This window comes from Tyto alba, unplaced genomic scaffold, assembly GCF_018691265.1.
Source record: "Tyto alba isolate M040663 unplaced genomic scaffold, T.alba_DEE_v4.0 Super-Scaffold_1, whole genome shotgun sequence".
NCBI classification, from domain to species: domain Eukaryota; kingdom Metazoa; phylum Chordata; class Aves; order Strigiformes; family Tytonidae; genus Tyto; species Tyto alba.
This window is the reverse complement of record NW_024881261.1, coordinates 4734123-4748612: the sequence shown is the minus strand read 5'-3', so window position 1 is coordinate 4748612 and position 14490 is coordinate 4734123. Positions and strand designations below refer to the sequence as shown.

The 14490-nt window shown below is 40.3% G+C and overlaps 1 protein-coding gene across 3 annotated transcripts in view; it reads right to left on the bottom strand.

Moving 5' to 3' along the window:
- The window catches only part of CHST15 (carbohydrate sulfotransferase 15), a 53214-nt gene that overhangs the window by 4017 nt on the left and 34707 nt on the right, over positions 1-14490 (bottom strand). For all 3 annotated transcript variants that reach the window (XM_042790465.1, XM_042790467.1, XM_032988687.2), the window contains 4 exons: positions 12715-12861; positions 8126-8282; positions 3848-4004; positions 650-797 (listed from right to left, as the gene is read on the bottom strand). In XM_042790465.1, the coding sequence (XP_042646399.1) occupies positions 650-797; positions 3848-4004; positions 8126-8282; positions 12715-12861 (609 nt within the window). The remainder of the gene's footprint in view (positions 1-649; positions 798-3847; positions 4005-8125; positions 8283-12714; positions 12862-14490) is intronic.

Sequence of the window (14490 nt, the reverse complement as noted above, 5' to 3'; positions counted from 1 at the left end):
AGCAAGATAAAAACCCACAGACTTTTCCAGCATAAACCATATTCAGGAAGAAGATGCCAAGCTCTTCATCTGTTCAATCTGCTACATTCAAACTTTCTCATCATCTAGACCAGTGTCTGGACCAGCCAGACTATTTTGCAGCCACATTTTCATCCTCTTGCTACTGTCAAATCAACATTGGGCAACATTTTGTCTGCCAGCGTTTCTCCGAGGATTAGCAACAGATGTCTCAATCAACACAGCAAAAACACAATTCCCCCCTTCTCCCCAGCTAGAAACGCAACCTTTCATCATACTCAGATTTAGAGTCTGGATTGGTGCATGCTGGCACGGTAGCACTTCAATTTGTTTAAAGTGCCTGGATAGCTCTTGCACCTATGTAAGCCCATGACAAACAAGCCCTGACTGCCTTCAGAAGCAGGACTGGCTTCTACATGGTATATAGTCCTATTAAGATCTTCTAACCCCAGCCTTTCTATGGGAATTGAGGAACTTCAATTTTGCTTGACTGCAGGCAACAAGATTAATGCATCCTTCAAGACTGATTACCATGCTTCTGTTTCGGCTCGTAATAAAGCATGAAACAACCTAGAAGAAGGATAATAACAGTTTTTTGCACTTATCTCAAAAAAAGCCAGAAGATACCTACCCAGATCCAGAAACTGGAACACCATGTGCATGGTGTATTTCACATTTGATGCATGATCCTCCAAGCGAAGAACGAGTATCTGATCTTTGTCAAAAACTGTCAGCCAGTCCAAAAGATACACAACATAGAGCCCAACCTGTAACCTTACCTGTAAGCACAAAAACTCCAAAATAAATAAAAATTCATTCATCTTACAACTCTTCTAGAAGTAACAAACCAACATTCATCTCTGTCTTTTGGGCAAAAATCCCAAACACGTTCCCTTGAGGAACCATAAAAAGACAATATCTGAACATTTCTTAATCTTCCTCTTGTTTTCAGTGCAGCTTAAGGAAAACTTTGCAAATGGCCTTTCTACTGGTTAGAGATGTCCTTTTACTAAGGGGTTGGCTGTGCACTTGCTGCATTAGCCACAGGTCTGTGTAAAAGTGCTGCACAGAGACAACCATATGCAGAAGGATGCTCGGCCACCTCACCTCCATGCCCGGGATGACCCAGCCTTCATGAAGACACGGAGGGCTTTCAGCCTCTGGATGAACAGCAGCAGAAGGGAAGATGCTTACCTTGAAACCTTCTCCAGGCCCTGAGGCTGCTTAGTTCACCTTAAGCATCAGCTGCATCAGATCACACTGCCATGAGTCGTACAAATATTCTGATTCGGTGTCAGGAATTAGATCTGGGTGTATTTGCTTGTACCCTCTGAGTGCAACAGTTAGATTTAGATCTAAGCTGCAGTAACAATGGCTGCTAGACAGTGTTAGTGGTGCATTGTCTGAGCACGCAATGAGAGTGTCAGACTATGTTAGGCCAGAGATGTGAAAAGGAAGTTTTTCAGCCTGTCCTGACCTAATCTCTGTTTTTCTTCCCTCCTCAATTTTACATAACAAGTTGAAACAGAAAAAGGGTAGTCTGGTGTTCTTTAAAGTCCAACCTCCAACTGTGCTTATAAATATTTTTCTAAATCCCTTCAGGCTCAGAAGAGAGAAACATGAATCCCAAGTCATAAGTATCTTTCATAAAAGAGACTTAACATCTTCAAGTCGCATTACTGCAGAACCAATGAAGTCAGCTAACAATAGTCTTTCATTTCTTACACTGACTCATGTGACCTACACTGATACCTAAATTCCAGTAAAATAAGCCATATTTTGAATTACTGCTAAGTCATTATTATCATAACGTATGATTCTGATGTGCATCTTTGGCTGCTTGTAACAATAAGCCTCCATATTTAGCAGGCTTCTTTATGTATGTGCTACAAGAGAATTTGAAGCATCTTATTTAATTAAAACATTAGCCTAACATGCAACACTACTGGCAGGGCAGCACTCCAGCGCTTGGTCAGCGCCCCACTTCACTGAACACTGGGGCAAACGTGTGGCTCAGTGATGGGTTTTGCTTTTCCTTCTCCTGGGAGATGGAGGTAACCATCAGCTGGCTGCATGGTATTGCTTGAGGTTGTAGCACTTTCCCACAAGGGTTTCAAATCTTTTTTTTAAAGCTTTTCACCAGAAAAAAATAATTTTAACTCATATGTCCCCATAATTTTAACTAACATGTCCCTCTAATTTTCCATTTCCTTGGGATCAGCAACAACCTTTATTTTCTTCCCTATATAGTGTGTTGTACTGACTTCTTTTTCATCGCTGTTCTTCTAAACCAGATTATCTCCTTCCATAGAGCTTCAGTGCTTCCCCCTATACAACAAAGGCATCAGTAGAGTTTCCCAAGCCATCCTCCCCTTCCTAACATCCATTTCTGCACTTTCAGTTTGACTACCCTGGCTCAGTATGCCTTTCTCCAGGTAATATGCTTTTCACTGATTCTAAGTGAGAATAAGCTAACAAACACCCCTTTCTTTACAGGTTAGCATCTATCATCAGCAACAATGTCTATGACACCTCTTTTGTTTCAGGAATATATTAACAACTAGCAAAACAAAATTCTTCTGGTGCAGTAGCAATTTAATGAGCTCACTAGGGAAAATAATCCCTCCTTTTTCAATATATAGCAGACCATGCACATAACAGACTTTAGCAACTTGGCTGAAGAAGCAGCTAAAAAAGCCCATTGAGGAGCACAGTTAGCATTTGTTTTATTATGAACACCTGCTTGTGGCTCTCTGGAAAGAGGCGTCCTCTGTTTGTTTTCAAAAGTATCTTCTTCAGAGAGCTGCCTAAAACAACAAATGAAGATCGGCTCTGCACCCCGAGGATGAAGATAAGAGAAAAAAAATCTTTTCCTCTAGTTCTCTCTCTGCCTTGCTCTCCCCACACTGAAAGAAATGCATTTGTGCAAGCAGATGGTTGGAAAACACTGTGATATTGCCCAGCAGCAGTGTGTGTCTGTGGAGGTCCTGGAGGCCATCGTCAAAGACGAGCAGCTCCAGTCTACCTGCCAAGGCAAGTAAGAGGAATGCCCAGTTTGCCCTGTTGCTGCAGGGCTCAAGCCTGAGCAATACACTCTTTTATGGTTATTCTATCGAGTGGAGGAGGCAATAACTTCACCCCGGAGACAAAGGAGGGAAGTATTCCCTCTGAGCCTGAGCAAATAAAAGAGGATTGAATGGCAAACTGGCCAGACGTAATACTTCAAGTCAATCTCTTCCATATTATTCTCTCCCCTCAAGCAAAACATGAAGTCAGCTCTACACTGAAAATGTGAATTTTGGAACACTGAGCCTGTAATACTTATCCATTCCCCTGTCAGCAGTTTCTGTATTTCCTTTTATCATTTTCTGATGTACATGATTTAAAAAAAAAAAAAAAAAAAAAAAAAGAAAAAAGTTTTATCTAGTTATTGGTAGTCTTTTCTTGAGGAAGAATACATAATCTATTTTGATTTCGAGGCAATTTCGTACCACAAAGATCCTTGCCATAGCTACTTTTTGGAGAGATCTGCAAAAAGCTTACACATTAAACTGTAATCTTCACTAAATGTGCTCTCCATACACTTGCACAATAGGAAGACTGTATTATTACTGTTGGCATTCATCAGGGAACAGACTGAGGAGACAGCTGAGCCAGTACATCAGCTTTTACATGCTTACATATATATTTATGTCATCTGCTTTACAAATGAAAAGCAAGAAAGTTTTATTTCTTGCTGCTTAGTTGCACAGTATTTTGGTATTTTAATATCCTTGACACAACATACAATTAAACAAGCAAGGAATCAAATGTTCTTGGAAATACATACGGGCATGGCATTGTTCAGGGTGTTGTTGTAGACACAGGCTCTCAATGAGTAATCCAGCATGCAATTTTCAAACAGCTGCAGTGATTCTGCCACTTTTTCATGAAAATCTTCTGCAGATTTATTAGCACTTGCAAAGTACAGATAATCGGAATACAATCTGCAAATGAGATACGTGTAAGTAAATGACAGGGGAAGTGAAAAAAGATATATTTACATGACAATGGCAATCAGTTACACGAATCAAGAGAAAGCGTACATGTGTGTAACACTGCCCCACTGACAGTCTGTTCAGCCAGTGACACATTTTCTATTCATTTTGTTGAGTTTTGGCTCAGAGTAGCATCTACTCCAGGGAGTTGCTAAATGTCATCCCTTGAGAACTCGACCTAGTGTTCAAGCCAGTATTTTCTTCAGAAGGCAAATTTTTCAAATACATATATAGGTTCAATTTATGTTATCTATGAAGAGTAGAACTGGTCTCAACTGACATTGGTACCCCTCTATATTTGGTGCTCCACACTGCCATGGATAGGAACAGTCTTTATCTCAAAAGTTTAACTTGAAATCAAAACCAACAGAGGAAGGGAATGGGTTTGAGTGATTTTCATGTGATTACGAAGCTGGCCATCATCAAAAATAGGAAAAAGCCTAGATTACCTAGTTTTTGTAGAAAGTTCAACCTCCAGTGCCATATTGTTTCTGTGTTGACTCTCTGTCAAAACCTCCCAATTTACAGCATTCCACCTCTTGGTTTTTTTTTTTTTTTAAGCTAAAATACTTCAGCTAGGTGAATGGTTCACATTTGTGCTCCAGTCTGTAGTGCTGCATTCCCCAAGCAGTCCCACCTCTACTTTGAGGACAACAGGACATGGCCTCACGTGAGTTCACAGTTTACAGGCAAGCAGAGCCCCTCCCTCAGCAGCTGCTGTGAGAAAACCCATCAGCAACAGGAATTTCTCTGACTTACAGCAGAGAAGTATCCCCCCATTGCACATTTTTAGCATAAATTCTACAAGTGCTTTGTATCTCTTAAAAAAGATTATCTAAATTCAAATCCCTTTCAGGGGTGGTAGTGAAACCTACAGGCAAGGAAAATTTCTACTTTAGCATTAATCCCTGAAACCTTGGTTAAACTTTTCCAAGATAAACATGATTCAAAGAGACAAAGGAAATGCTTTGACAAGGCACAAATATCAGATCTGACAAACATGATATTCTAAGCTTCTTTCGTATTTAGCCTTAGAAACTATGAACAGAACCCCAACAATACTGCAGGATTTTGGAGACAATTTTGTAGCATTTGAGGAGTCCATTTCCTAAGTGTGTTTGCAGCACAAATATTATGCCTCCATAGCACCCACCACTTGACAAAATTCCAAAAATCCTAGGTATCTTTCAGCCTCTTTCAAAAAATACAGGTGTCTAAGAAATGTCTTAAAACAATTCATTTATTCAGGTCTCATTTTATTGTTGCAGTAACCTTTTGTATTGCACTTACTTTATTTACTTTTCAACTTCCCTAGATTTCCACAGGTACTTAAAAATTCGTCATTTAATTTAGAAAGTTTAGGCCCTTATCCAGCAAAGCACTTAAGCACAGGAATAGCTGCGCTGCACACATTATTTATGTTAGTGTTTTGCAAGAACAGGATTTTAATTCCCATATGAAACAAATGAAGACTCTTTGTTCACTGGAAAAGGAAGAAAAGGGATACATTTATTGCAGGATGCTTTAAATTAAAATTTTACATACTTTTTAAAAGAAAAATGATAGCAAACTATAGAAGATGAGGCAGAGGCACCCACTACTATGTATAGGACTCACCAACTAAGAAAGACAAAGACTCTGATTTTTGTCCAGCTCTTCCCAGTCTGTCAAGTGCACTTCAGACAGTTTTCTTTAAATGAAGAAACTCCATCTCAGAGCAGAGGGAATGTACCAGTCTTGGACCAGACTGGTCAGGCAGGCCGTTTCAAAGTGATGCCCACCAGTGCTTGAGGACCACAACCACGGCACCATGTGCATCCTCTCACTCTGCAATGGCAGACCTTGGGTCCCTCCTGCTGCACCCACCAAAGAGCCACCCCACCAGTGCAGGATACGAGGATGAGCTGGGGAAGAAGCTAAGGGACAAAGCCAGCCAACTTCAACTAAATTAGGCACACTACAGTATCTCCTGCTTACAGAAAAGTGTGTACATTAACAAGACTTGGGCTTGCCCCACTTGTCCCAGGGATGGCGGGACCAACTGCTCCTGGCAGAGCAGGTGAAAAGCTTCTTGCTGGGGGAAATCAGCCGGAAGCCATCACGTACAGCATGGGCCTGGCTGCAATTCTATTTAAAAGGTTTAATATGACTGCTTACTATTTCTAAGTTTCCTTTACAATAAATGCCTCATTTTAAGACTTGCTGACATCTTATGGAAAACTACGTTCTTGAAGACAAGTTCTCTCTCTGCAGGGCAGTTGAGATTTTCTATGTTTCTTTCCATCTGTTTTTAATTCTGGTGACATCTGCCTAGAAATAAAGCCTTTGATGATTAAGATTTCAGCTGTTCTGGCTACTTGTAGTCATTACCCTCAATCACCAGCCATTACAAATAAATGATGACACCACTGACACCCACCATCACAAACCCTGATGTCCTCCAAACATCCCCCGCTGGGAGACAGACCAGACCCTGTGCAGGTTAGATCGGACCCTGTCCCAGACACTGTGCAGCACCCACATCCTCCTGGCTACTGCAAGGCAACTGCCACACTGCCCTGCATCACCGATGGAGCTGCCCAGGCTGCCCCTTCTGCCACGGATGCTTTTGCTCCTGCAGTTCAGATGAGCTATCAGGAACAAGGGCATAGGGAATTGTAAACAAAAAGAAACCAATTTATAGTAAATACAATAAGGGAGATGAAGCTGACTTTTTATCTCACCCTTATAAAAGCTGGCAAAGAGCTACACCCACATTACAGAAGGTGGTTAAAGCAATCAGGGAATTTGTCAGTAATTTACATGAGGAAGACACTTCAGCCAGCTCTCTCGCATAAAATTACCATCTGTTAAATCCTGAGGTCAGGAGATGCCATTAAAAGTCAAGAGCTGTATTTCCTGCCATAGGAGATGGGAAACACTCTCACAGCTCTGCCTCTCGCCAGTAGCCGTGTCCTACCATGGGGGAAGCTCTTCAAGGAGCACCCATCCCCTCCCATGGCCCCGTCGCTCTGGTACGGGTACGGGATGGCTCCAGTATGGGCTGCCACCACAAGCACCCCATGCCTGCCCTTCTCCCAGTGTCCGAGCTCGCAGCAGGGCCTGGTCCCCATCATCATCTTCATCCCCTTCTCTTTCCTCAGCACTTTTCTGGGGATTTGCCCTTGAGCACTGACCTAGTCCCAAGTATCCTGAATATCACTATGGAGCTACAGAGAGAAGGAATTCACATCCTCTTCGTCTATCGTTTTGGACTCTGACTCCATCCCCTTCACTCTCTCCATTACCCTCACCATTATCATCCTCCTTCAGACTACACAGTGGAAAGAAATGCCCCAGAAAACTGGAGGAAGACTGGAGAAAGTGAAATGCAAGTGGGAAGAAGGGCATTCCAGGCTAACACAATGGAGAACCAATCAAGAACCACGCAAACCTTTGCAAAAGCAGAGACCTTTCACTGCAAACAAAGTCAGGAAGACCAAGGATGAACTCCTAAGTAGCTGTTGGCCGTGCAAGCCAAAATTGCCTCGTGAAGCTTTATATGACTGTTTCACTAAGCATTTTTAAGACTAAAAAAAGTTGGCATCATTTGCTGACTCTGGAGCTATTGGCAATCTTTTAATAATTTTTAATAGTATCTGCCTTGAAGACACAAACTGTATTATTTAACATGAATCGAAGCACTTCACAGGACCACTTATGTTGAGACCTGTAACTGCTGTGCCATACTCAGTCTAGTGAGCCCTGCTGAGAACTAGGGCATATTAGCTCAGGTAATGGAGTTATAATGCGTTTGGCAATGCATAAATTCTTTTCTTCAGAGTAGCTCAGGTGTCCGTGCATGACATTCACTGTGGCATTTATACTCACATACCTCCTTTTAAAACACTATCACAATTACATTTGCCAAAATACACAGAATAAAACTCCTTGGCAGCTCTCATCATAAACCAAGTAACTCTGTCAAATATGATGTGAACATTTATTTGCATCCAAGAGAGCAAGAGCGAATAAAATTATCATAGTAAGAAAAATTTCTTGTGTACTTTAGCAACGTGATACTTGCTCACCTTTCAACAGGGTCCCTCAGCATGATGATAAGTTTGGCATTTGGTTGGAAAGCATGGATAAAATCCTGGATTAGGAAGGGAGGTTCTCCTTCAGTACTGTTGTCATAAAAGAAAATCCAAGCATTGTTGTCCCACATTGTCGAGGCACTGGCCTCCCCTGGAAATTAAGAGCATCTTTGTATTAGAGTGCAAAAGCATTCCTTGTATTGCAGTGGAAATCAGCTGAACTTTGAAATGGTGTAGAATGATTAAAGTTTACTCTAGTAATTTCAACATATCTTGGTTCTTACAAATTGATCTGGCTAATGCTCCCCAGAGCCAGAGTAATCACAGTGCCTTGTACCGTTGTGAATGTAATGATGGCTAAGTCAGGTTTTATGTAATTCCACCTGAAATATGACCGTTCACTAACCACATTGCTTCCTGTTAGTGGTTAACACATTCAGATATATTTGACTGGGGCTGAAACGAACTGCTCAGGGGTTTGTCCCACCCTCCAGCAAGGAGGCAGGAGCTCGTCGCTGCCAAAGACCTGCCATGCTCTCTGTAGCACCCCAAGGGCTGGTTTTAATGCTCCTGATCTTGGAGCAGTAACTTGCTAACAAATTGTACAATTCAACACAAACTGAAGAACAAATCAGAAACGACCACTCCAGTGGATCAATAGTGTTTAGAACGTAAACAGGAGGGTCAGTGAGCACATGGGAAGCATTAATAAAAATGCACTAACCAGCTGCATTGTGTCACCGCAGTTTGAAATATCCCTTTTTGAGAATTATCTATTATCAGATCCTTTTTATATAACCACAATTATTCATGTAGATTAAATAAAATATAACTATTTACTACCTATTAGACAAAAGGTCTATAGAATAAATAACGCATTTGGTTAAATGCCAGATTCTGACATTCTGAGTTTCTGAAGCTTACTCTGAATGTAATGCTACAGGGAGAAACACAATCAGTAATGTCTCTGCCAGACAAGGTATGTGATGCTTCAGCTGTTAAATAAATGTTCTGATACAGTGTTTTGAAATGTGTAATCTTCCCTGTCTTCTTAAATAATACTGGCATTTATGTGGCACACTACTGTTTCATTAAACACATACAGAAGCTTTTTGGGAACTTCCACTCTTTGACAGTCTAATGAGAACTAATTATTGTTAATGAGGTTTATTGAATTGAAAGGAATGAGATGAAAAAATAATAATGTCATAGGTTTACAGACTTGCATATGATTTCCCTTTTTCTTCATTTTTTTTTAATCTTCTGGGAAAGTTCAATAAGGATTTCAAGAAATGGCCAAAACACAACATGAAAAAGGTACTGGCTCCAAACTTCGGCTTAACATAATGTGATTCATTAATAAAGTCTGGGAGTTGTTAGAAAACACATTAATCTTCTGTCATGTTCATTTTGCCTATTTTCAGAAGATCAGGTCCATTGGCTAAATTTGAGTGTCTACAACAGCTCTGCTTTTCCATTCTAAATTAATTAGCCAAAGCACTGCCTAATCGTCGGTGGGCTTTGACTTGTCAATTAAAACTCAATTAGCCCAGCTCCCACGCTGGGTGAAGCAGAAACACAAAAGACTGAATATAGGACAAGAGATAGCCATACTACAGAAACATCATGCAGCTATTTCTGTGCGATCAGAAGACTGTATAATGCAAATGGGTATGAGCACTTGCATATGTGGATTTACAGAATAGTGCACTCCAGGGATGAGAGCGACCTTGGAAAGTCACTGCTACATCTCTGTGACAGGAATGGTCAAGCTTAAACTGCTCCCTCAAAAATGTTTGCCTAAATCACGCCAAAGATTAAAGGCTATGACCTCATCAAGCCATTTATTCCTCTCTCGATTAGATTTTCTGATCTTCCTTCATACTTTTGCTCTGTAGACCTCTGATCCTATTTGGTGCTGTAGTGGGTTTATTCCGATTAGCTTATACATAGTGACAAAACCTGAGCATAAGAATATCTGCTTACACATGTGCTAATGTGCTATCTGAACTAAATAAAATCAAAGCATTTAAACATTAAATGGGCAGATTCTCTTAACATCACAGACCAGACCACTCCACATTCATTGTGGCAGCCGGATCAGCTGCCACCACCACAAATGTGCTGGCAGACCCCAAGTAAGGGAAGATCACAGGCACACAACTGAATCATGCTGAAGCATTAACAGGGACTGAAAGTGCTGCTCTAACTCAGCCAGCACAGGAGAGCCTGGGTTCGGAAAGGCATATCTTTCCATAACAAAATGACTGTCAAAAATTAAGGGGAGAGGGGGGAAATAAAAAAAAAAAACCAAAACACATCATTCTGGTTTCTGCCGACTCTTATGATATTAATTTCCTGAAGCAGCCAAACATACTCCTGACAATTTGACAGTGTTCCTTTCTGTTTTATAATACAGATTTAATATCCTCAAAGAGAACAAGCCATACTAAACATTAAATAAATTAATCACTCTCATAGCAATTATGTCAAATTACTGCAGCACAACCAAAAATATATTCATTTTCTTATGAACTTAAAGAAGATATGAATTACTAAATTGCCTGAAGAAAAAACGTATAACCTCTTTATTCAGTCATTAATGGATTAAAGTCATACTGTGTTTTCACAAGACATTCCTCTGAATTTATCCTATTAATGATCACAAATAAACAAGTCCTGCTCAGAATGCCTTAGGCTAGATCAGTGTTGTCCGCTATGGTTCATCCCTAAGCAGATGATGTTTTTTTCTGGGAAAAGGCAATTATTACCCACTAAGTATAACGTCCAGAGAAGCTGAACTCTTCAAAATAATGGAACATGATGAACTACTGAAATGTTTATAGCTTTAATTTGGTTTTTCTTTCTAGTCATCTGAAAAAAGAAAATTGAGAGTTCCAAGCAAACCTGATATTCATAAAGATTCATTTTAGACTAGCTAGCTTTGTTTTGTTTTTTAGCAAGGTCATAAAAGACTGAATTAATGAGTATAATCATTCAGGACTTTTCCTGTAAACTTAATAAGAAAAGCGAACAGAACCTTAATGAAACAAAAAATGAGACTACAGGAAAAAGAAACACAATGCGAACTCTAGAAAAAGCTGTAACAGGAGGTAAGTAATCAAAGATGTACGTTGCCAATTAGATTAGTGAATTTAATTAGTATAAGCACTTCACCCATGAAAGGACAGGAGATATTATTGTAAGTAGGAGGAAAATCTGCAGATATCCTTGATGGCAACATTTTTTAAGACCAGATCTTGCAAATTTTGCTCAATGTTGAATATTTAATAAAGCAAATTATGAACTTAAATGGAGGCTGAGGAAGTATTGAACAAATACTATAGTAAATCTCTGGTTTAAACAACATAAGACATGATCATCATCATTTCATCCAGCCAACAACAGGTTAATTTTTTTTGGTTAGAATGAGACCCCCAAAAAATTATTCTGTGGGTATTTTCTCTGAGGTCAGGCAGCAAAAATCTTGTCTCTACTTTCAGTAGAATGACTTCAGGCCTACTTGAAAAGTCTCTTTTCAACAGGGAACTGTCTTCCACACAACTAGCGTTTTCATGGAATTGTCTGGTTTCCCTGGGAAATTTTGAGGTGACAGAATAAGACTGGTAAAACTCTCTTCCTCTCAGTTTTATGGTTTTAGCAGACAGCAAAAGCAGAATTTAGAAATTTCTGCTGACATTCCTCATGGTCACTGTGTGTGATGGAAAGTAATCCACAGATCCCTCCCTAGAGCCCAGTCCTAAGCACGGTCTTCCAGAAGGTACGATATGACAGCATTTTTAAACCATTTTTGATGCTAAACAGGTAATTTAATATCAGCTGAAACAGTAAGATTATCTTCAAATAGTATCCTCCAGGTTTCATGACTGAAAAGAAATGCAGTGCAAGATAGCTTCAACTTGACACTCTAGATCCCTGCTCTTGAAACTTGCATTATCTTTGCTGTTAACAAAGCAGCTCAGGAGTTTAATCATATTTATTTCAGTCCACCATAGGCTACATAGGCATGATGACACAAAAAATGGTAGTCCTTCTTACATGTATCTTACATTGGAGCTTGAGAAGAGCTGTGTTGCTATCATGGAAACTGTCTCCAGTCATACACAGGATTTCTACAGCACCCGTTGTATGTCACAATACCACAATTAGTATGTTATCCCCAACACACTTCTACAGCACATGAACCTGCAGCTACAACCCCATCACTGCAGACAAACCCCTGGTAACGAAAACAAACCGAAAACAATGTTTGAAGGAGTCACCAAGGTCATTCTCACTATTTTTTAAAAGAAGATTTAATTATTTGCTGCTGTTCATCAGACATTTATTGCTTGCTCAGGCATTTTCTAAAGATAATCACAACTTTTTAACAAAGCAAGTAACCGTACTCCAGGAAAAGGCAAGAACTTCTGCACTATCCACACCCAGAAGAGAAAACCAACATCATGGGCCCTGTGCTGTCAGATGTTCACATCTGGGAAAATGCCCCTCTCGTGCCTCAGCTACGCACGCTGCCAACCTGGAGCTACAGAGATGTATTTCAGAGGCTGCGTTTGCCCTACCAATTATGATGTTGTTCATCTTGCCGCGCTCTCTTGCCGCTTCGCTCTGCAGCACACCCTGAATCTGATGTGCTGCTAAGTCAAACAGGTCAAGGTAATCTTCCACTGGGTAGCGATCATGAAATCCATCCCTCAGACGAATGATTCCTAAAAACAGTGAAAAGAGAGACGTTTATTTAAAAAAAAAAAAAAAACAAAACACAAAAATAATAGCAGGGCATGATTAACTACTGGTGTAAATCAAGACAGCTTCATTGACGTGGCTGGCACTGAGCCACCTAACGTCAGCACAAAATTAGACCCGTGAAGTGTAACACTCAGATAAAAGTGTCAATAATGAAGTAGCTGAGATTTGAGATACTAAACGATTAGGCCATAAATTCACAGCGATGTGAAATATCTTAAGTGTTCAGTTTCATAGTTCCTGCATGAATAGCTTGCATTTATTTTCTTCTAAATATAGCTTTTGTAAGGAATGTAAAAGACCAGATTCTGCTTTCATTTGCACCAATATGCACTGAAGTAATATCGGACTCCCACTAGATTTACTGTATCAAAATTGAGAACAGGCTCTGATGCCAAATATGCAAATCAACATGCACTTATCAAAATCAGAAAACTGGAAAAGCATTCATGTTTTTGTCTTTCACAAGTGTGAAAACAAAGTTCCATGATAGTGTCATCTTTTTCGCCCCTCCTTCCCTCCACACCAGAGTGTATTCAGCATCACCTTCTCTTTGCATTTCTCAGCATCTTGAGCCACATTTGTGATTTTTATACTCCTTTTTCCACTCTTCTTTCTAAACCTAGTCTCACTTCACTTTCTGTACATGCTCCCCATGTCCATCTTTGCATTCTTGATTCTTACCATACCACAGGAGAGTTCCTCAAGTGGGCAGTGGCCAAGGATGGTATTAGGAAGGCAACAGAGTAGGAGCAAAGATAACAGTACAGAGCAGGACTTCTCAGGTCTCCCCTTCTTATTCCTGCAAGGCCACCGATTATCAATCATGTGTGAGGAAAGCTCAGCAAGGGAGTTCTTTTGTCCATTCCCTCTGATTTTCCCCTTTAGGAAAGTGGGATTTAATGAGAGTAGAAGAAAGCTTAGCAGTGTATTTTGACTTGTTTTGAGGGGAAAAGTCCACACATGGTGCTACAGGCTGCCTTGGTTTGTTGCCACTCCAACCATGGGAATAGTATTTGTGGCTAAGAGCCAGGAAAGAGAGACAGTCAAGCTGGGACAAAGTCTTGTAGAACATCAACCATCCCAGCAGAATGGGAAAGAAGTGATTTGCGCAATGGGGCCTCCCCGGGAGGGCTGTTTATCTTCAGCTGAAATTAGTCAGTCTCATAAAAATCCACTGAATCAGATGTCATAGAACAGAGACTTTCTTGTCCAGATCAGTGTTACAACCTACACCAGCTAACAGCCAGAAGCTGTTAGAAGTCATATCCACTAGCTGGCTTATAAAGGGGGCTGTCTCAGTTTCACTAGTTAGTCTATTTGTCGTACTCTTTTTTTTTTTTTTTTTTTTTTTTTAAATAGTAACCATTAGCAAATTTACTGTTGAGGCAGAAAGGATGGACTGAACCACCAGGAGCAAACTTAATCTTCCATTCTCAGTGGCAGACAGCCTGAGATGATCGGAAGGTCATCTCTACAGATCTCCCTCCCATGAGATCACAAGCTCTGCAATCTTTCCTTATTCTTCAGCTTTACAAAATAACTTCAAAAAATTTAATTATGCAAAGAATCTTCTCTTCAAGGATCTGCAC